Source organism: Athene noctua, chromosome 2 (assembly GCF_965140245.1).
Source record: "Athene noctua chromosome 2, bAthNoc1.hap1.1, whole genome shotgun sequence".
NCBI classification, from domain to species: Eukaryota; Metazoa; Chordata; class Aves; order Strigiformes; family Strigidae; genus Athene; species Athene noctua.
In genome coordinates this window covers 162,483,871-162,508,178 of record NC_134038.1, presented here as the reverse complement: position 1 = coordinate 162,508,178, position 24,308 = coordinate 162,483,871, and the positions used below count along the sequence as shown (strand labels likewise).

Sequence of the window (24,308 nt, the reverse complement as noted above, 5' to 3'; positions counted from 1 at the left end):
TGGACAGAGTGTGCCCTCAGAAAGTTTGCAAAATATACTAAACTGGGAAGAGTGGCTGATACACCAGGTGGTTGTACTGCCATTCAAAGGGACCTTGACAGGCTGGAGAAATGGGCCAACAGTAACCCAATAAAATTCAACAAAGGGAGATACGAAGTCCTGCACATGGTAGGGAGTAACCTTGTTCACCAGTACAGACTGGGGGCTGGAAAGCAGCTTTGTACAAAAGGACCTGGAGGTCCTGGTGGACAAAAAATGGAACATGAGCCAGCAGTGTGCCTCTGTGACAAAGAGTGTCTGGTCTGTATTAGGAGGAGCATTGCCAGCAGGTTGAGGGAGTTGATCCTTCCCCTCTGCTCAGCTCCAGTGAGGATGAAGCCAGTGGATCCAGTTATGAGTCCGCAACCGGGTCCACCTCTGGGGTTTGTAGGGCGAGGACATGCTCATACTGGAGCAGGTCCAGTGCAAAGCCATGAAAATAATTAAGGCCTTGGAGCACCTCTCATACGAGAAGAAGCTGAAAGAGCTGGGGCTGTTTATCCTGGAGGAGTGGAGAGAAGGCTTGAGGAGATCTTATGAATGTGTATAAATACCTGATGGAGGGGAGTAAAGCATCACCATACTCAGCAACAGATGTTCTGTTGTTTTGATTTCTGTGCTTTGCATTCAAATAGTGAAAACTGATCTGGACTTTTGATCATTTTCTTGGAATCGGCTTATCTTTTAATTGGTCCCTTACATTTTAAAGTTTTGTTTGTGCTATCAACATGCGAATTGAAACATATGCAAAGATTTTATGTATGATTGATGATGATTGACATAGCATATATAGACTTAAAATTCATAAAGCAGGCAAATAAATACAAGAGATTGACAGTCTTTCATTGGCACCATCAAAGCTGGCAAATTTTGAAAGGCTGTTGACTTAGAGCAGTGGAAAGACTGGCTAGTTTGGCTTCACATTATCTCAGCAAATCTTTGATAATAAACAAAGGTTAAGTTTGTCCTGCATTTTCATTGCAGAGTCTATATAGCATTTTTTGGAGAATACTTGTAAACCACTTAAAACGTTTCTGAAGATGGATAGAGTTTATGTTCCATGCTTTTAGGGAGGTTAAAATGTTTCAGTATGCAAAGTATCTTAGGTGTACAGAGTGTTCTAGGATCAAATTCGGAAAAGTGCTGAGTCTTAATGAGGTCCTGGAACATCTGTTAAGTCAGTGGGATGTGCTGGTGCATGCACACTGGACCTTGAGATCTGGCTTTGAACATGCATATATTGAAGTCACGTACTATATATTGTTCAGTGTGGATTTACAGATTATCTCCTTAAAAAACCCCAAGCTTTTTACACCATACTGAAAAGCCACACCTTTGGATGCTCTGTCTTTTCCATGAATAATATGTGGACTAATTTTTTTTGCCTGTTTTTTGTTTCTTGTCTTCACCAAGTGATGTCCTGTTGCACAGGATACCGTATGGGAGGAGCAGGTTAAATCATGCTCATGCTCTCAGGAATCTTATCAGAAAGCCTCATTCTTCAGAAAAAGCGGAAGGGAAAAAAGACTTTTGCCTTGTGTGTGTAGTCCCTTTTATTGTGCTAATGTGAAATAATTCGATGTGATGGACAGCAGTTTATCAAAACAAAATCTCATTAAAATCTGTCTGCACTTTGCCCTTACTGTCCTGTGTATAATAAGATTGTGAAGCTTTCTGTGACCAGACAGTAACCTGTGGTAACCTGTAGTGTGCGTACATTTATGAGTGATGAATAAAACCATTGTTATCACCCTTAAATGTTGGCATCAATACTGTGCTAATAACATTTGGAAGTTTCTGCTTTATCAGCAGCAATGACTGGCAAATAATCAGCTGGTTTGTAATGGGAAGCTTAAAATAGCAGCCGAAGACATTTGAGTTAAGCTTCATGGAAAAAGACACTGCTGCATTTATTGTGATACCGTTTTTGTTGTGTAAGGATGACATGATTGTTGTTTTAGCTTTTTAGACATACAATGCAATTAAGAATAATCAGTTTTCCCACACATTCCTCAAAGCAACTGAAGCACACATGCTAATAGCCAGGCTCTTAAATTTAGAGTGACTTCCATGCTTGCATGGGCAGCCCACGGGTACAGATGCGTGTTTCATAGTGGTGTGCAGCTATTGGGTGACTGCAGTCTTCTTACAGAGATGCAAGTCTTAACAGAAGTTGCTGATAAATAGTAAACTCTTTAAGATTTGCCCATACTGCCAATTTAAATATATTTTGGGGTGCAGAGGAAGGGGATCTGTATATAAGTACATATGACATAGATTGTAGGCTTTGCAGTACAGACGAAAAGTTTAATAGAATGCGTAAAAGAATTTCTAATTTGTGTTTACTGGAAGTAGTAGGTGGTCGTACCAATAAAAACTATATTGTGTTACATATGCACACAGATATGTGTAGCATTTAACCCATAATTTGTGTGAAATGTGTGTGGTTGATTTTAGAATTCGGAGCATCAACAAAGACAGGTCAGGATTTGGGCAAGATATTCAGAAAACAGATCTTGTTTGTAACTAAAGTTAGTAAGTTTATACTGACAGTTTTAGTTCATAACTATTACTCCTTTAGTTCATAACTATTACTACTAAAAGCCATTTATTTGGGGGGGAGCGGGAAATGTCTTACATATTCTTAGACCAGGCTCTATGTTTTAGACAGATATCTGCATGAGGAGATATATCTAAAAAATGTTGATGTGTTCATCTACAACTTTCTTTTCGGAATTCTTTTCCCCATTTTTTTCTGTGCTCATTGCTTTCTTCAGTGTGAGTATGCAGTACCTTGGAATTATGCATGCTTCTAGACTTTTACTGTATTGGGGTCAAGTCAGTGGGACTTTTTTGCATGCTTGGGACTAAACGTTTGCTGAATTTCATCTTTACTTGCTAAGAAACTTAGACTGAAGTGCTTAATTAAATGTGTGAAAAATACATTTGTAAACTTTATCACTGACCAATACTATTTACCAGGAAATTAAACACAGTGAGAGCAAACAAGTGATATCCTAACTATGATGTGCAGCTACTTGTATTTCAGTGGACATAATTTTCCACATTAATTTTAAAGCTTTGACTATACCAGATGGTAAAAGACTCTTAGTGTGGATGTAGTTGTAGCTGTATGAAAGACTGCAAGTTGGAATGGCATATTCCTCTTTGTGAAGAAGAATAAGCCACAGTGACATGAGAAGACTTTTTATTATTAAAGTGTTCCCATACCAGGGCTTATATTTGTGTGTTATTTTACCAAAATTTATCATAAGAATTCATACCTTTAGAGCAGGACGTGCGATAGCTTATTAAAAAATTGATTTCTGAGAATGGAAGATGGAGTTTGCTCTCTACAAGACAGTATCGCAAGGCCTTGTCACTGTTAGAGCACTCACCTGTGCTGGCCTCTTGAACCGAAGTCAAATTCATACCGAAAGAATTTTTCTCGAATGCTTGCAAAAACTGTGGTGGTAACACATATGATTGCAACTGCAGTTAAACACCCTTATATAAGGGAGAGGTGTGGAGGAAAGGAGAATCTGTCGGCATTATCCAGTGTTAGAAGATGCCCTGACATGATGGTAAAAATAGAGGGTGATGCCAATGACAGATTTTCTTTTATCCAGTGAAAATCCAAGTGGAGATGATTTAGACTGAAATGAAAGCTGTTACGTCCTACCCAGTTAAATGTTCTGTTCACCATAAACATGTAAGTTCTGTTCACCATGTGCCAGTAAGGCCACTGTAATGAAGCCAAAAGAAAAAAATAAATCCTCAAAGCCAGAAAAGAAGTCCCATTTCTCCAGGAGCTCGATCTTGAGACCACTGACCAAGTAGGTAGCTTAATCTCCAGCTGAAGAGCTGGAAAGATGCGGTTTATCCCTTTAATCCCCATGAGAGTCCCTAACTTGTCATTGCTATTTGGCAATTATTTATTTTGCATATTTGGTCGGGCTCTCTGACACCTCAGTGCAGCTGTCTGCTCTGTCAGGCTAAGAGTGAAGCTGAATAAATAACTCCTGGCAAGTAAGTGTTATCCTGGTAAATCCTTCTCAGTCCTTGTGAGTGTGGGACACATCTGCAAAGTTTCAGGATGCCTCAAGACACATTTTCCGCAAATAAACTATTAACCAAGATAACTTCTTAACTCTAGAAAAACTCTAGAAGAACTTTGGAAAAATCAAAAGGTCTGCGTCCATCTTTATGGATGACTTTGAGCCACTTTTTGAGAACCAGAGATTAGATCTGAATGGAAATAATTAAGGAAGTAATTTGAACATTATTTACAAAGTTTTTCACTTAAAAGATATGCTAATATTTTATAGTTTAGTTACAGCTTATCACCTCTCTTTGTTCTTCCAGGCTTTTAAGACCAAGGATGGCTACATCGTGGTGGGAGCTGGAAATGATCAGCAGTTTGTCACTGTGTGCAAGGTAATGGCATGTTAGGCAACAGTACAGAAATGTGTAATAGTTTCCATTCTGACTAGGAAAATAATTTCTGATTGCTTCTTAATTCCCCTTTTTTTGTGAAAATAAGTAGCAAGTATGAATTCTAACCCTGCGGTTCTGGCTGGTGGTTTAGGGGACTGATATTTGTTCCATGCTTTGCCCCTGCATTCAGAACATCCCAATTCCCAAACTGGTGGGTGCTGAACCCCTTTTGAAGTCTGTGCAGCTGCACAGCTAATTAGCTAAAAAATGAACAAGCTAACAGTTCTGGAATGGTGAATGTCATGGAAGTCACACTGATGCCTTTTTCAGGAAGAAATGTGACACTGTTTTTCCATGAAATACATGATAGGCACAGCTATTAACAAAGCAAAGCTAAGCGACGGATGGTTCTTGTACCACTTTAATCCATAGCCTACTGTGTGTAGTAGTATATGCTGGTCTGTGCTCACAGAGAAACTTGTGGACTTCTTGGAAAACAAATATTACAGGACTGTGGTCTGACTTTGGTGTGGTGCAAAGACATGACATTGAAGAACAAATCTTCAAACAGGACTGTTGCGATCAAAATCTGGTATTTTCATGATTTTGAACTGACGGAAGATGATGCTGGCAATTCTGTTTTCACAGAGGGTAGCTTGGAAAGTTGTAAAATAGTTTCGAATCTTTTACATACTCTTCCTGTGGATTTAATGCCTGGAATTGCTTTTCTCTGGACTGTGAATACATTTTAAAAGAGAAGGAGTGGTTGTAGGGAAAAAAATGTTCTAAATCATAGCACCATTCCAAACAAAAGACCCCAATAATATGTAATCTGGGACAAAAGAAGTTTTGAATATAGCATTAGACAGCATTTTTAAAAATGAGAGTTCTACCTTTTTCCTGCCATTGTGGTTTTTCTCTGGGAATTTGGATATTTAACACTCAGGAAATTGAGCATTATTTTCCTTCATTTGTTCATGTCAGACATTTCATGTTTCTATGAGTATTCACAACTAGGAACTGGAATACGTAGTAAGAAGACAGTGCTGTTGCGATTCTCTCTTTTGCAGTTTGGGTTATGTACCTCCACCGTACTATCTGAAGGGGTCTGGTTTCACTTGCTTGAACTGGCTCTCTCTAAGTAACAAGTTAATGTCTTCAAAGTTTGCTCAGTGGCTTTTCTTCATACAGGTGTCCAACCACTAAAGTGTGGACATTCTTAATGTGAATGAAAACCAATGACTGAATAAGTGTCTATGTGCCACAACTCACTTTTATCAGATTCATTGTCTCATAAAGGAAATATTTCCAGAAAGTCCCAGCTTTATCACCTGAAGTGAAGAATTATGTATGAGACGCTGGTCATCCTGGCATCCTTGAGTAAGGCAGAGCAGAAGATCTGTCTCAGTAGGTTCTGACACCATGGTATGAGCTAGAAGGCACTAAAAATTCAGACCAGGCATCCACCTTACTTTAGGGGCCAGCTGGGAGACTGATGGTGTGACTTGTTGCTACATACTCCCTCTGAAATCACTAAAGAGTGAATGGTACCCCAGAAGATGAGGCAATGTTTCTACAGTTTGTGTTACCTCAGAGTCTGTAGGACTAAAATTCAGTGTGATGAATATTGGCCCTAGTGTGCAGGCTGGTAGATTTTTGTTTTATCCTTATAAAAGTGTTCTGGTATTTCTAGAATTGAAAGCAGGAGTTGCAGAACATAGAAAAGTGGTGATTGCTTGCATTTCAAAGGAATTAAAAAACCAGAAAAAATAGTTCAAGTTTTGGGTAATGGTTAGATTTTTTCTATAGACCAGTTATTATATTTGTTTTTAAAAACAATGGTCTTTTTACCCTTATCGAGTTATTGTAGATATGGATTTGGGCTGTTACATTGCCCAGAAATGGAGTGATGTGGAAGTCAGTGGAATGCTGTGAAACCCATTAGAGCTATGCTCTGTGCTGAGTCGAAGGTGATTTGGAACTTAAAACACCATGAAGGGGGAGAGCCAATAAAGGAAGAGGACTTTATTACAGGAAGGCCCGCAACACCCTAGTGAACCTTTAGTAAATACAGAGACCACTAATTCAAACATTGGAATTGCTATTAGAGAACCTTTCTGAGATGAGCTGGTGCTAAAAATGCAGGCTGCGTGGAAGCTGTTGCCCCAAAGACACATCCTCTAGAGATGTAACAGCTGGCTCAAGCTGTAAACAATTGCAAACATTCTGCTTCAACCATGTCTTTTCAGGCAAGCACAAAGAAAAAACTAGAATAATTCACTGTGATATTTTCAAAATCAGTGAGAACAAACTCTAGCTTGTTTGGGGACTTGGATAATTGCAGAAAAACTGTAACACTGCTGGCTGAAGTGCATTTCACAGTGGTCAAGTGTTGCAAAAGCACATCCTGATGTGTGGCTGCCTCGGTCTAAATAGGAGTACTGAGCAAGAATCTTCAGAAGATTGAGCTTTTGCATACAGCAAAGGAGAGTACAAAGAGGTTTGCTAGTGTCGGGGAACAAAACTCAGCATAAACTCTGGATGTGCATCTTAGAGCTTGAAGGAGGCCTAGAAACAGAGAAGAGCAGTTTCATTCCAAGTGGTCACAGTGAAATATAGAAAATAACATTGGCAGCGTGATGCAGAAAGATGAATGGCACATTAATGAATAACTTCTCAAATGTGCATTTGTTAGTCACAAAAAAATTGAGAAGAACATATATAGACACGCAGCTTTACAACAGATGGACATTAAGTTAAAGCTGAAGTCAGTAACGTTAATTAGAACAGTGGAGTGAGCAACTCCATATGATCATTTTTCATGTAACTCATCAAATGGAACCATAGTTTTCTGATTAATTTCCTGGGTTTTTTTAAACTCTCATAAATAAGTATTCAATATCATTTACTTTGAGCAACCTTGCATGATTTTTTTTTTCTCTAAAGCACTGACTTTTAACTCAAAAATAGCAGTATTAAAAAGAGGGGATAATTTTAAGGGGATACCAATGTTATTGTTAAACTTTCATATAGGAAAAGAAGAATGTTTTCTAAAGCTAAATTATGATGTGTTGTGATTTTCATAAACTAGATTGTGTAAACCTAGAAGAAAAAGAAAATATGTTGCTCATTAAGTGTTGATGGAAGATGCTAGGTTCATGCTTTATGTCACCTTGCAGATAAAAATCTGCAGAAGTTATGTAATATGGTTATTGTTCCAACATAACTTACTGATACCTTGGTTTCCATGCTTAGTTTTTTTGCTGCAGGTGACAATTACATCAAAGGTGACTATCTGGTTTGAATATTTCTAAATATCTGTTGAAAGTATATCTGTTTTGATGATGGTTTTATGTCATCAGCAGCTATTCACTTGGAAGAGAAGCCATATCCTTATTCATTCTAGCAGAATGAGGAGATATTAAATGATAGTGGCCTTGATCTGAACCAGTTTCAGAGGAATTAGTTACATATTAGTTTTGAGGCAAATATCAGAGAGATTGACACCAATCTATGTATCAGTTACATGTGGCAATACATAGGTATATGGATTCAAGGAGCGACTGAACATGTTAATAAAACAAAAAGCCATTGAGGATTCGCCAATACATAGAAGACAGCTCCAACTCAGAAATGCCCTAATCTGAAGATTTGTTTGGATGAATGTTAAGGAAGTATCACATGTACTGGCCCTGTTAAGCTTTTCCTAAGCATCAGCACTCAGCCACAGGCAGAGATAGGATGATGGGCTATAGGGACTTCAGCTTTGAGCCAGTACTGGATTTTTGTAAGCCTTCTTGGAAACGGCCCTGTAAAAAAATGCAGCGTGTTTAGAATGATTATAAGTCTCATCATAAGAAAAAGTGATCTTGAGTGTGTGTTAGTGAGTAAAAATATATGAAGAATATGTGACCCTCTCTTTCTTTGTAATCTTATATTCTGTATGTTATTGTTATCAGCTCTGTAGCTGATGTTATTGGGATATTTTTTATTAACTTTGGAAAGCACAACTCATTCTGCTTATTTATGCTCTATATAAATACCTTGTGGCATGAACAGATAAATTATATAGTAAGTATTGATTGTCCAAACAGCTACGCTGTCTCATAAATGCCTCTACAAAATTCTAAGACTCATTCTTCACATTTAATTCCCTTTATATGCTAGTATAATTCACATTGTCTTTGCATGAAGGTTAAAATTCTAATGTGCCAGGTGGGAGTTACATATAGAAGATCTATTTCTCCTTTCTTAGAGGTTATACCACCAATTTTCTGTATTAATTCTTTTGGAAAAAATCATAAAGAAAAACTCTGACATTTCAGTAGAAAAACACCTTTTCATTTTTTTTTGCCTTTTTGACAGAAATGACTGAAGTGGAAAGAAATATTCTTAGACATAGCTTTTTTCAGTCTAGCATATGAAGTACAGTCATATATCTTATTCTTTGACATATAACTTAGTGCAGGATAATCCCACAAATCTCCTCAACCTCAGTAATAATTTACAAACCTTTTAGTGTTCTACAGTAAGAACTTCTGCTAGCTAATGGTGAAATCTATCAACGAAGATTTGGATCTTCAGTTTAATTTATGCCTTTTTCTGTACTTGTTATGTAGCATTAACCAGGAGGAATTATTTTTTCTTAATTTCCTAATCTGTATTAAAAGATTAACGAGAAATAGGGATTTTTTGAAAACTGTCTTAAATAGGTAATGAGTTTCCTTAGCTATTTAAGTATCTCCTGTCAAGCACATTTCTTACTCACTTTTATTTTTACTTAGATCCTGAATTTGCCTGAAGTTAGTAAGGATTCCAGATACAAAACTAATACACTCAGAGTCCAGAACAGAAAAGAACTTATTGACATATTGTCAAAACGGTAAGTTAATTAAAAGGGAAGAAATGACATTTATTCTGTTAATGCAAACAGTCATGTGTAAGAAGCTCTCATCATGTGAAAATTTTACTTCACTCTTTTGAGATTCTTTATTTAAAAAAAAAAAAAAGTATTGAGAACACTTAACTGATGTTAAAAATACTGACTTTTGCACACAGACTATAACGTAAATTAGCAAGAAGCCAGACCACAGATTTCAGTTTTTAGAAACCATTTTAACTTATTTTTAACCATTAACTAGAATTTCAGTGACACAACCAGTGCTTTCTGCTTTTCTGGATGAATGTAACTCCTGGAAATAAAATGCTTGGAGCACTGTTTGCTTTTGCTGTGACTGGGATTTTAAAGTTTTCACTGAAAGTTGCTGTATCCAAGGGATTTCCTCTTGATGCTACTCCGCAACTGCTGATTCTGTATTGTGGTGCTCTGTGCCCCAAATTCTTCCTGGGTCAGTCCTCTTGAAATCAAAAGATTATGTGCTTAGTATTCTACATGGGAATCATCCTATTAAATACTTGAATTAAAAATTATTTAAGAGGAAGCTGAGGAACCCTTTATTTGTGAGATTAAAATAGTTTAGTTATCTTCCTTATTCTGCTTGAGAAGGCATTATTTCTGTGAGTGCTCTTCCATTTACTGGAGAGGATAAATTGATACAACATAAAAAAACAACTAATCTATGTCAAGCTACACAAAGGTGGCTTCAGCAACACCTCGTACTTTGGGAGATGAGCAGAAGAGGCAGTATATCTACTGTTGTCAATGACTCAGGAAAAGTCACACTATCCTTTTGACACTTGGCCTGTATGACACTGTCAACAAATGTGTAACAATTATCAGTCAGTCAATTTTTTGGTGTGATTTTGGTTGGGTTTTTTTGTTTGTTTGTTTGGTTGTTTTTTTTTTAATAGGAGCATTAAGTCAGATGCCTCCCCTTTTCATTTCATTTGAGGAAGGAATTTCAGTAGCACACCCCTCCCCCTCCTCTCAACCCCACATATTTTTTGGATATTGAGAACCAGAATCACTTTGTATTAAAGACTGTAGTGAGAGTGTTTTTTCCTCTTCCACTTGCACTCTTTTCTCTGTCTTACCTGTCCATTTTCAGGTGTCCTGCCCCCCATGAAATACTGAAGTACCAGGTGACTTTCCATTTTCAAATAATTATGTTACAGCTGTTCACGATGAACTTTTGGAACTCATCTTTACTTACCTTCCTATAACAAATATACTGTGATAGTACAGATAAACCCAGTTTTCCTATAAGTTTTAAGCCTTTGAAAGGGAATAAATATCTTCTGAACTGCTCTTACAGTCTTGACACTTAATCTTAGCTTCAAAGTTGTTTCATGTTGACTTATCACTCGGGCTTCATTTCATTTAATATGGCATTTACCTGATGTACTCTGGTACTTTATGAGAGTGCTGCTTTGCCATCCACAGATCAGTTACTTAATGGCTTGTTGCTCGTGGTTAATTTTGAACGCAGGGTTTTTTTTTTATGGGCAGTATCTAAATAAGAAGATAAAATTCAAGGAACAGTTGGTCTTTGAGTGAATCGCCAGAATCTTAATTTGGTTTTATATCTGTAGCTATTAGTTCATCAGATTACCTCATTGCTCTTTCAATTACTGCTTTATGTCTTTTTTGTCAGAGTTTATGTTCTGTTTTATTAGCATAATTTAAGCTGAATTTCTGTGTAATTTACATGCAAGTATGTGACTGTATACACGCTTTTGGGGCAGACGTTTCCAATAGTATTCTGTTATGTCATATTATTGTGAATTCATCTGGCATTCAGTTTTAAAACATGACTATAGCAAACACCTTTGGCATTCTAATGGAGGTCAAATATGTTTCCATACACATTCCATGGTAACTTTGCTTTTATTCACTAATGCACAGTTGTTTGTAAAATTATATGTGGTTCAGTTTTGAAGTTACTTAGAGAATTAAATGAATAGTTTCTCAGTGCTGAAAAATGTCAACCCTTGAGAAATGAAGGGAAATGACAAAATAGTAATGGCAGAATTTCACTGAAAAATACCTTAATTAAATCACTGATTGCTTGATAGTATCGCAGCTTCCAGCACATGGAAAATATAAACCTAAGGTGCATTAGTTGGAAAGAAACACCTGCAGACCCTCCCATTTACTCACTATACATACACTGCTCTCCACCTCACAAAGAAATTGTGGAGACATGAGCTGGAGTATTTTAGGAGAGTTGTGATTTTCTTGACATGGATTCTACTACAGTCACTTCTGTTGAGATCAGCCCCTTCTTTTTGTGGTGGAAGGCAAAAAGGAACGTGGAAGTCCTTTAAGGATTTAGTCAGGACGTTCATCCATGCCTCATTTTGATGCTGTGCCAAGCAGGTTGCATACAACTTGAGGCAAAGCAACTTATTTCCAGTGATGTTCATAGAGCCATAGAATAGTTTGGGTTGGAAGGGACCTTAAAGATCATCTAGTTCCAACCCTCTGCCATGGGCAGAGACACCTTCCTCTAGCCCAGGTTGCTTAAAGCCCCTATTGCAAATGTTGCAATGTAAAAAGTCAGCAAACTTGTTTGGTGTGCCAGGCTGAGCAGTAAAAAGCAGGTAAAAGTTTGCATCTATTTATAGGAATCTGGTGATTCCTAAATGCTCCTTCTCTTTTGTATGTGCTTGGAAACATAAATGGGAATTATGGTCCTACAGTGCAATCCTTTGAGAGTGCTGCTGCTGATAACGCCAATGAAAAGATTCACGGATATGGTCTGTGTCTCAGCATATCAACAGTAATCAACCTGGACTTGTGCAAAGCATTTTGCACTGTCCCACATTTTTGTCTCAAAATTGAAGAGAAATGGATTTGATGGATGGACTACTTGGGGGATAAGGAGTTGGCTGGATGGTCACACTCAAAGAATTGCCATCAATGTCTTGATGTCTGAGTGGGGAGCAGTGACAAATGTCGTTCCTCAGGGTCTGTGCTGGGACCAGCGCTGTTTAACATCTATTTTGGTGACATAGACAGTAGGATTGAGCGCACCCTCAGCAAGTTTGCTGACGACACCAAGCTGTGTGGTGCGGCCGACACGCTGGAGGGAAGGGATGTGCCATCCAGAGGGACCTGAACAGGCTGGAGACGTGGGACGTGCAAACCTCATGGAGTTCAACAAGGCCAAGTGCAAGGTCCTGCACATGGGTCTGGGCAATCCCAAGCACAAATACAGGCTGGGCAAGGAGTGGATAGAAGGCAGCCCTGTGGAGAAGGACTTGCGGGTATTGGTGGATGGAAAACTTGGTATGACCCAGCACTGTACGTTCACAGCCCAGAAAGCCAACTGTGTCCTGGGCTGCATCCAGAGCAGTGTGGCCAGCAGGTGGAGGGAGGGGATTCTCCCCCTCTACTCCACTCTTGTGAGAGCCCCTCGCAGTGCTGTGTCCAGCTTTGGGGCTCCCAACATCAGAAGGACATGGACCTACTCAACTGAGTCCAGAGGAGGCCACAAAGATGATGGTGGGGGCTGGGGCAGTTCCCCTGTGAGGACAGGCTGAGAGAGTTGGGGGTGTTCAGCTTGGAGAAGAGAAGGCTCCGGGGAGACCTTACAGCAGCCTCCCAGTACTTAAAGGGGCTACAGGAAAGCTGGGGAGGGACTCTGTGCCTGAGAGTGTAGGGATAGGATGAGGCATAGCATTTTTAAACTGAAAGAGGGTAGATTTGGATTAGATATAAGGAAGAAATTCTTTCCTGTGTGGGTGGTGAGGCACGGGAACAGGTTGCCCAGAGAAGTTGTGGGTGCCCCCTGCCCTCCCTGGCTGTGTTCAAGGCCAGGTTGGACAAGGCTTTGAGCGACCTGGTCTAGTGGAAACCATTCTATGATAATCATGGTGACATGCACATGAGAGGAAACATATAGTTGTGTAACCTGTCCCCTTTCTCCTACCTCTTTTGAACTATTTCCAGAGGTGTGACTACTTCTTTTCCTATTTTTCTTAATTTTCAAAACAGACTAACTGCAATTCCTGTCTAACTTCTGAGCACTTACTAAGTGCAGGAAGAAGGATTCTTAACCTCCTCCTCTTAAGGAAAAGGTTTTCCCAGGTTTTATTTAGGAGTAGAAGATGTTCAGACCTACTCCAAGGGTCAGGAACTCCTTGAAGTGTTTAATTCACTGCATGTGCGGAGCTGAAATTTTAAAAAACATCAGAATTCTGAATACCAAGGAGACAGCTGATGCCTTTCATTTGCTAGGGTAAATGTTAAGCATTTGAGACTCTTTGGCCACAGGTTTACTCTAGATGTGTGCACTAAGGAAACATTGGTACAATCGGTCAATGTAAGGAATGCTGTTTTTTTAAAACAGGAGGTATCTTGGGAATTCTTGACTCAAATGACCTCTAATTTAGATCAATAATTCTACTCGCCACCTGCAGTAACCGTGCCAGATTTCAAGGCAGTTAGATAAGCATGGGGATTATATAGCACTTAGAAGAAACTGACCTTTAAACATGAGACTTTTCAGAAAGGTGTGAAATGACCTATTCATCACAGTCAGATGTCTTGAGCTGAGTGAGAATACAAGATGAAGATGAATATGGCTTGAGACATAAATGTAGCTTGAAACAACAGATCCGAGAGGTGTGAATTGCTCCATTCATTGCAGGATGAATTTTCTTATCCTCTCTTTTCCCTGACAGAAATGAAGAGTGAGGCACATCTGTCTTTAGCTCTTCACCTCAGTTTGCTGTCTGCTTGCAACATCTCTAACCCCCTCTCTAGGGTGCACATGAAAAAGAGACAGTGAGAACAGGCAGGGGAGGATGAATTCATATATCCACAGAGACTGTCAGATCTCAGTAAAAAGCACTGGAAGGTAGACCACTCTGGAGTGGTATGCTGCTTCCGAGCAACCCAACTGTCACAATGGGGCAGGAGGAGAGAATTACAGAAACCAGTCCTGGACATCTTGAGTGGGGGAGTGTTTTTCAGTTCCTTCTTTTATGGGGAAGTGAGTACAATGCTTCAAGGACCGCTGGGTCATAGGATATTCACAGGGAAGAAGAATATAGGCCTACGGGGTATTTTGTACTTGCTTTGCTACTGGTGGTGTCCCTTTCCCATCTCTGGTCCTCTTCTTGCTATGTTCTTTTATTCCCGTCCCCATCATCTTCCTCCACTTCCTACATCTCCCCCAGCTTCTTATTTCCTCTTTCTCCTCCCACTGCTGACATTTGCCCATCTACTATGCTTGCTTTACAAAAAAGGAAGTTTCAGTGCCTTCTTTATCTTCCTCCTTATTTAGGTTACATTTTCCCCAAATGACAACAAAGCAGAGCTCTGACAAAAGCAAATTGCCTCTGAATGCCTTCCTTTCTTGGGTGTGTGCCAAGAGTCAAATTTAAAATGACCCTACCTGGGTGGAGGTCAGGTTCAATGGCTACTACAGAGGCCCCTGAGACTCCCAGCTCATGTGAGAACTGACAGACTACAGAGCACTCTGGTTTTTATGTTTCCAGTGGAAACTTCTGGTTTGTGAGTTAGATGTAACATCTATCCAAGAGAACCAAGTTTTAATTGTTGCTCCTTCCCCCCCCCCTTTCCACTTTTACCTTTGCTTCCTCTGGAACAGAATAGTACCAGGCACAATGTGGATTATTTTATATGTGTGTGTATATATATATATATACATACGTATGTGTATGCATAGATATGTGAAGACATACATAAATATATAATGTGCTCGTGAAATTTGAGATGCATCTGTGCAAAAGCTGGTATAATGCCAGTTTTAAAAGAAGCTGCTTTGAGGAAAGGGGCTTAATCTGTTGACCTCTTCAAATTACTCCAGAAGTTCAATGTTAATCCTACCCTGCACCTCGGTAACGTAGACACATTTTAAGACAGTGCAGCTAAACGTGTATTCCAAGGTACTTCGGAAAATTCACTTGTAAAGGGAACAGAGTGTGTGGGGTTGTATGAGTGCAGGGGGAAGGGGGAATAGCAGACGTGCCCTCAGCCTTTGAAGTGAAGCAGCTCATATAATGAAGAACACATAAATTCATCATGATTAGTGCTCCTGCAGCTATAGCTAAATTGTTGTAAACTTAAAATCAGAAGTGTTAGGGCTGGAAACGATTCAGAGTGGAACTTCTATTCCTAGCACTTATATTTTAAAGCCTTTAAAAAGCTGTGCACCACAGCTGCATGTTGCGTATGTAAGTGGGAAAAGGAATGAGCAGGAAGGAAGCACAGAGGAACCTGATCCTCAGTTAATGAGATGGTTGCTAAATTGTTTCCACCTAGTAACAGAAGAGGAGGGCACCTAAAGGGGAAAGTGTACTGTAAAATGTTTAATTTGCCTGATGAGGAGCACTGTTTAATTCACACTTTTTGAGACACACCCCGTTCCTGTACATCTCTTTCCCCATCCCCACAGTTTCTTTTTCTATACAATGAACCTCGCAGACTGAAGTTGTTGTTAACATTACAGGCATGAGTATGTGATTGTTTACTGCTTCAGTAAGACAGGTACCTGAAGTCTGAAAGGTAATTGACTTCAGGGTGGCACAGTAGGTAAGGTTTACTTTCCCCAGTCATCTACCTCAACATCAGTGCATAGATAGTTGAACTGTGTAAGCATCAGCTAACAACTGCTACAGTTTGCTTGAAAATGCTTTGTTTTGAATTGTTACTAGTTTGACTTCTGTGTGTGCAACTGGGAGATCCAAAATGTCTCAAACATCTGATTTTTGGACTGGTTAAGCTAATGTGTATTTTCTGTGTTCTTTTCTCCCCATTTGATAAACCTTTAAGCATTTTCATACATGTGTGAAGTTCCAGATCCTTCCTGAAAGGGAACTTGATATCTTTCTTCTGATATATTACATATATATTATACATATATTATATATATGTATAATATATATATACATACATACATATATACATATAGATACATATATATATTATACATATATTACTACAAGGCTGCTGAAATCAAGGGAGAGCTTTTCACTGATTTTTGAATGAGCTTGTTGATCTGACCCTTGTTTGCTCTATACTCCCTTCGAGTAGTTAAAAGAACACCCATTATTTTCAATGGGCTTTTACGGATGTGTGTTTACCTGGCTGATTTTCAGTTAATTTGCACTTCCTTTGCCATAAGTATAGAACTTACAGTCCTTTTGCTTACTTGAAAAAGAGAGGAAGACTTGGGAAAAGGAATACAATTCCAATGTGCATAGTCTAACATTATCTGAATCCGAAAAGAACTAGTTCTGGAACATGCTGCATTTTGCTACTCAGTAGCCATAAGAAACACATTTTATATTATGGATATGTTTCCCTCTCTCTGGTATGGTGGTCCTTAAAAATCATATATGGTTTTAAAACAGCATGCAAAGTTTCATAAAGGAACATGAATGTCCATTCCTCTCTGGCACAAATTCTGCACATAAAGTTGAAAGTTCGTTAATAGATCTATTGAATTTGTAACTATTTATAGTATGCAGAAATCTAAAAAAAGTTTCAGGGTGGATTTGTGGTACCTACAAACATCTGGGCTGTACTTTACAGAGCTACCACTTACAGTCTACTATATGTGACATCTTTTAAAGTAATTGACGTATCCATCAGCAAAACATGTCAGTACAATCATGTTGATCCCAATTGTAGTTTGCTGAGTGATCAGTAACCAAGACTAATAAGATGCTAACACAGATGCTTACAGACTATTGAATAAATACTATAGTATTCATTTTGAAAACTGTAGCTGTATGTACTGTACACTGAGGGATAAAATGATTCATTATTTGAATTTTCCAAATAATTTTTTGGTATGACTTATTTTGTGTCTTCCATAGGTGCTACTGTAAGAAACTGTACAAACTCTCTTACTAAGTTAACTACCATTAAGGAGATGATTAGTAGTGAAGAGAGAAAATATTGTAGATATTTGAAAGTAAACAGACTGTTGATAGAACAAACCAATGCGGAAACCATGATGCAAACTCCGTTTGTGCTAGAAAACACAAGAATGCTATTGTGGACTTTAGCAAGAACAGAGGAGGATTTTGTGACTGACCACATGTGAAAAGCTATTACTAATCCTAGATGTTGCTGTTTAGTCTGCATTTGGTAGATGTCCAAATTACTGCTCTAAATTAATTTCCACAAGCTTCCTGTAGAAGATAACTATTTTGCTTCAGTAGTTCTTCTAAACTGACTTGGTGTGGAATTAGATGGTTTTATCCATTAGAGAAACATGGATGCCCTTCCACATAGGATGAGCAATGATTGAAGGTTTCCTAGGATACACAGAAAATGGGATATATGCAAAGAATGCACACACAGTGGATTCATTCATGCTTTAGAAGCCTTTATTTCATTGAAAGACAGAATATTTGCTAAAAAAGAAAGTGCATTAATAATCAACAGTATGAGAAACAGTACATTTTCATAAAACTCAGGTATGTTTCTAACGTATTTTTAGTATTTTTACACTTGTAATTAATTTTTGTACTTTTGGAGGCTACTTCTTATATTGTTCTGTAATGTTTTTTGATTAATTTACCAAGTGTGTAGTTTAAATTTAGAGTTTTTCATTTAGTGGTGCCTGCTGGATTTACAAATTGAGGAAAAATATATTTAGTTGGATTTCTTCCCATGAAATAACATTTCAATTAGTTCAGCTCATGCTAAGCTTTCTATTCTTATAATATTTTTAAGCATGAAATATCTTTAATGTTAAATGTTTTGGAATCTGATGCCTCATTTCAATATTGCAACTTCAGTAGCTTAATGAGTGCTGTGTAATTCAGTGCGGAGGAGGCTTAGAGTACTGCTTAGCGTGCAAATAAGACACCATGGAGAATACTACCTCTTTTAGTGAAGTAAGCCTTAGTACAGGCTTTGCAGTAAAGCTCCTAGCAATGGGTTTGCTCTCCACTGGGGTACATATCCTTCTTTTTTCAGAGGTGATTTCAGAAAGAGCCTGCATTCAAGCTTCGTACCACAGATGAGTACAATAAAAAGTAAATTCTTTTGAACTTCTAAAATACTGGTAATAATTGTAGAAAGCTAAGCTACAGATTTAAAATTATTCTACAAGTAAATCATAGATAATTTAAATAGCATTTATGTGATTATAGTAGCTAGAACATTTCAGAGGGGAAAGGGACTCATCTGGAAAGATATGAAGCTGTAGTGTGTGTGAATCACATGGTTGAGCTCTCCTGCAGTCACTGAGTATCACTGAGGTTCCATGGACAGATAAAAATTCATTTGCAGTGTCATGCTTTGGAGTTCAGATGCTGTACAGTCTTGAATGTTTTTTTCTTAGCTTAAGTTTGGAAAATGGACCACTGTTTAGCCTTGTGTTCCCTCAGTCTTTTTATTTATGTATGTATATAGAAGCTACTTTTTTCCCCACTGAAAGACAGCAGATAACATTGTAAATTTTTCAGTTAAGAAAAAGAAATTATATACTAAGTAGGATTTATAAAAGACAATATCAAAGCATAAGAAAATGTCTTCAAACAAGTATTAAGGAGTAAAGGATTGGCTAGGCCTTGTAAATTCCTGATGATAGAGATTTTTATTTTCAGGAAAGATTTTCAGTTTTTTACTTCTCTTGGAAGTTTTTGTTGAAGGTCTTTGCTTGATATTTTGGAGTGCTGAGAATTATATCAATTGATACTTAGCAACCTAAACATCAGTCCTTTGCTGTAAAGAAAGCTCATGGTACTTATTTGTGTAAGCACTATTAAAAATCACATTTAGATGGAGTGAACGATACATATAGGTTAGCCCCCCCCCCCCCCCCCAAAAAAAAAAAAAAAAAAAAAGAGATTCAAAGTTTGTGCATCTTGTGTAGCTGACATCAGAGAGATAAAATTGGGCATTTTTTATCCATGCCTTATCTTTTGTCAGATTTTGAAACAGTATTTCTCCCTTAATGCTGTACAACAGATATTTCAATATATAGCACGCAACTGAATGAATCAAATAGTTGCATGCTGTTGCTCTCAAAATGTGAATAATAGACCTTTATGGGCAGTGGTGATGTTCCGTTTTGTTTTTAAACAGTTTGCTTAACAATATACTCTCAACAGTCTCTCTTTACCACAAATAAAGGAAGCTATTCTACATCAGATTTAGGTCAAGAGTTTCAATTTCAAGAGAAAATGCTGTGTGTCTCCTTTGAGGATGATAGAATGTGGGATTTTACATCTCTGAGTTCAAAGCTTTTAGGAATTCTCTCCAACCATCGATAAATAAATTAATAAGTAAGACTAAGACAATTGTTGGGTCCATTCAAAAGTATTTTTCTTAAAACAGAGCATCAATTTTTTTCTACACATTTGTAATTTTTTTTTGTCTGTTACAGAGGAAGGGAAAATCTAAGAAGAAGATAAAATTTCAGAAATTCATACAGCCCGTAGAAATTTTGCAAAACATTCTCTCACTTCACTTTATATTGAGTCACCCATAATAATGTTACTGAAGAATAATGTATGTCTTGAAAATTATTTAGATTTAGAATGACATCAGGAAGTAGCATACTAATTATGCAGATGTATGTAATTGACACTTCCATTGAAAAGAGTTCATTTCAGACTATCCTTTAAATCCAAAAGTAGTTTGCTTTTTTAAACTCAGGAGGATACTTATAAACTCTTTCTTAGAAGTACAAGGAACATGACACAGCAGGGCTTATTCATTACTAATAGATCAAGGGAATGATGATACAAATATTAAGAATTACAATAATTTATTATTGGATGGTCTTCAGCACCATAGTTATGATGCCAAGTTTGAGTCCTCTTGTAGATGGTGCTGCCTTTTGTTAGAAATGAGATAGTAGCAGAGGTTGAGGTGTTGGAAAAAGTAGTAGCTAAAAAAGGCTTTTAATTTCTGAAAAGGGAGCTAGTGGGCCATGAATTATGAAGTATCTCAGGAAAGAAGTGTCTCAATTACTAGGAGAGTACAGCAGTTTTGTTTAAATAGCATCCATAACTGATGGGAAACAGTTTTTCATGTGAATCATATTTACACTGTGCAGTAGTTTGATCCCCAAACCTGAGTAATAGAAGGCTGTGAATAACAAGAATATACGGATTATGAGAATTGTTGGCAGAGTACTGGAGGGAAATACAAATTATCTTTGAGATTAAAATCATGTCTTCCTAATGGCTGCCATCACTGAGAAAGGAAGATTATCTGCCTCTCTATGATACCTTTTTTTCCCAGTTTCCTGGAATGTACGTGGTTCTAGGTATGGTCAGCCATAGAGTACTAGATTAGATGGACCCTATATGTGTCTAAGAGTGGCATTATCTTTATGGCTGACTAGATCTTTACCATGAAATAACTTTAATATTCAATGAAGTGTGTAATTGAAGTATGCAATACTCTTATATCTGTTTTCTTTAGAAGTGATACTTCGTTTTGCTTCATTTCTTCAGAAATGATGCTTCATTTTATAATACATTGTGCACTTTTAAAGCCTTTTATTTCTGATTTTTTCTGTTTTATTGCTCCTTCCATTTCTACTAATGTTGTTAACCTCACATGTGTTCAGCAGGAGTAAAGCTTCTGTACCTGAGGAAGAACAGCGCAAAACTTGTGCATTTTCCTATTCATCTAGAGTGCAAAAATGCATCAAGTATTGGGATTTATTCCCTCAAAGCTTGGGGAAGTTGTTCCTGCACAGGGAGAAAGATATTAAGTGTTAAGCTTGGATCCATACCTATGCTGTATACTTAATATTACTGTAACTTGTCATCATCACTATTTTTTTTAATTTAGTATAAAAGTAGCATGAAATACTTTGCAGCCAATGCCTGCACATGTACAAAAATAAGTTTACAAAGTTTGACTTTGTATTGATTTAGGAGTTTTTGTGCTTTTAGGCTTTGTCTCTATTAACTTCCTGTCAGAACTTTGAAGGGGTTTTTTTGTATAACATGCTAAAAGTAAAGCTGAATGTTACTGACATTGTTCCAAATAACACTTAGAGAATTCTGAACTGGTAAGCTACAGAATACCAGTAATTGAGTATCTCTTATCAAGGTTTCTATTAATTTCATTTTCATCAGGTCTTTAAATCACAAGTAATTCCTTTTTGGTGTTGTATGTATCATGAAGTAGGCCTTTCTAATAATCTGGTAGACCTGTGTGTTATCTACCTTCATGAAATTTAAGATGTAATCTCCAAATAAGTTCACCTTTGATTCAAAATCTGAGATGGTTGCAGAAAATACCATCTCTCTGTGACTGGTATTGCTTCAGGAGTGTTTTTTCTTCACACATGTATCTCTGCCAGTCAGACAGGGAAAGAAAAAGTATTTAGCAAAAGAGGGGAAGTAGAGTGGTGCTACCAGCTATGGAACTGAATGCTTAGAAAGAAATAAGTTGAGCTTTTTGTATGCGATACATGGAGCTCTGTGTTCATCAGCATAGGCACAGTGTATATATGCTGAACTGGCTGTCCTTAGGGTAGGTTATACAATCAGAGAACAAATAAATATGTAATCAGTGTTCTTATGTGACCAAAAAATGTTGTTGTTAATCCTGACTTATGTTTTGGATGTAATGGAGGAAAAACAATATGGTTCTTTACATCAGCTTTCAGTGAGCAGTGTCATATGTTAGACCTGTACCCACATTGTATCTATCTTTTAGTTGTTAAATATGTATATAAAAGTAAACAAATGTGAAGCACATTAGTGTAATTAAGGACTGGAGGAAACCCATTGATCCTTATTTGAAACTGCTGATAAATTTAGCTTTACATCATTGCTGGATTGCTTCAGATGATCAGATAGAAATAGAAGTCAGTTCAGCTATGTTCTTCCCCCTATATCTTTGGGTTTTGCATTTCTGAAGAACACATGTAGTACATTTTTGTTATGTTATTTACTGCCTGGGAAGAAATCAGTGGGGAAGAGTATGGAAGCAGTGAGAGAGGGAGGAGATATGCTGTACATTTTTCAGAATCTGAAAGCACGATGTTGAAACCATATGCTTCTTATTTGCTTGTAGGTTTTCAGAAAAAGCGACGATAGAATGGTTGCAGCTCTTTGAAGGTAGTGGGGTTCCATATGGCCCAATCAACAATATACAGCAAGTATTCTCGGATCCTCAGGTTGGTTCTCACCAAGTCTTTTCTATACATTATTACATGTGTTTTACAAATGCTGAGTAATGATCACTTTTCCTGCCACTCAGGCCTGATTTCAGCTACTTTAAAATGGGATTTGAGAGTTATATGGTGGATTGAATTTAAGCCAATAATATGGCATAATAAGAAATAAATACATATCCTTAAATTAATTATATGCTTGGGAACACAATTTTTGCCCTTATGCATTAAACCGTAGGTATTCCATGTCTTGTATGAAGTCTGTCTTTCAAAAATGACTGGTAAAATGGGGAAAGAAACTGTATACATTATGTAATTGCATTTTGTCAGATAATATGCAGAAAAGTACCTTTCTTGCTGTTCACAAGCAACCGATTTTCTGTATGGAGTATGGATAACCAGAATCTATACCGTTTGAAAAAAAATGGGCAACTTTTTGACTGGAAACAGAAAAATGAAGCACAAAAGTTGTATGCAGAAAGATGTTAACCTTTTCTTGGCCTGGTGGTTTCCCTGGCTGAGAACACTTCAGCTTCTTATTTATTTTTTATTTTACATTTTTCATCTCAGTGAATTGCATCTATACTTGATTAGAAACAATGTTTTTACTTCTGAGTATCTGTAGATTTATATTATCTGCATATTCCCTGATCCCTACCCTTCTTCTCACTCTCTGTCTTATGATGGGTTAAAGGGCCCAGCGCAAACCAAATTATACTGTCTTGAATAGTGTAAAAGAGTATTTTACAGCTATTCTATTGGGTGATGAATCTTCTTTTAATTAATTTCTAATAATGAAAGTTACCAGGAAAATGGTTGAACATTGGAGGAAAAAAAAAAGCAGCCAATTCTGTACGTGTCCATGTCTACTGTCAAGAAGTGTTTGTCAGGAATGTGTATACAACTGTAGTCTTTGGGAAAGAAGAACAGGCAAAACTCTATCTAAAGGAAATATGTTTAATATAAATGTTTGTTATAAATATGTTTATTACACTTTTAGAGTTGTAAGACATGAGGTATAAGAGGTATAAGTTGGTTTTTTTTTTTTTAAATACGCTCTTTCTCCTTAAAATGATGTAGTACCATGCTGTAAAGTATCCATGGGCCAAATTTTTCACTTCATAACTTTCACAGGGATTAATGTTGGGCTTTGAAGAACATCCAGCAAAAGTATTTTACTCAGAACACGATTGACTTGGCTGTACTTGGAGCAACATTGGAAAAATAGTCTTTGCTTTTTTTTATGCTGCAAATTTTAAGAAGTCAGGTCCACTATGAAAGAGATGGTTTTTTAAAACATAGTATGTTGTGGGATGGCCATTACCTCCCAAATTGAAAAAAGGTTAGCTTGGTTACCTTGCTCTTGTTAGAATTTCCCTAAATATTATTTATATATTTAGGTGATCCATAAAAGGTATCACAGTGCTTTGCAGTCAGATACCACCATATGTCAGGTTTTTCAAAATATTTTCCCGTAAAGGGGCATAGTGATCTCTTTTTTTTGTTGTGGTTTTTTTTTTTTTCTTTTTTTTCTTTCCCCTCATGAAACTGCTTGAAAATGTCTTTTCTACACCCTTCTCTGAAATAAGTAGCCTTCAAACACTGTTCTTATTACTCTTGGAAATGAAATGTCAGTATTTGTGGCAATGGTGTAAGTTATACATTTGTTTCATTTCTGGTGCTGCCTGCCTCCTTCAGCATTTTATCACAGTTGTTCTGTTCAAGGGGTGGGTGGGTGGGGAAAAAGGCTGCAGTTCTTTCCCTTCTTTCTTGAAATATGGAAGAGTGTTGGCATTT

The 24,308-nt window shown here is 37.4% G+C and overlaps 1 protein-coding gene across 5 annotated transcripts in view; it reads left to right on the top strand.

The window, feature by feature from the left end:
* SUGCT (succinyl-CoA:glutarate-CoA transferase) overlaps positions 1–24,308 on the top strand; it is a 333,192-nt gene that overhangs the window by 122,624 nt on the left and 186,260 nt on the right. For 4 of the 5 annotated variants that reach the window (XR_012633080.1, XM_074898183.1, XM_074898184.1 and 1 more), the window contains 3 exons: positions 4,405–4,476; positions 9,261–9,358; positions 22,412–22,514. Coding sequence is in view for 3 of the 5 variants with exons in the window: in XM_074898183.1 (XP_074754284.1) it covers positions 4,405–4,476; positions 9,261–9,358; positions 22,412–22,514 (273 nt within the window). In the remaining 2 variants the exon portion in view is untranslated. The remainder of the gene's footprint in view (positions 1–4,404; positions 4,477–9,260; positions 9,359–22,411; positions 22,515–24,308) is intronic. The other variant, XR_012633081.1, reaches the window with a different exon arrangement.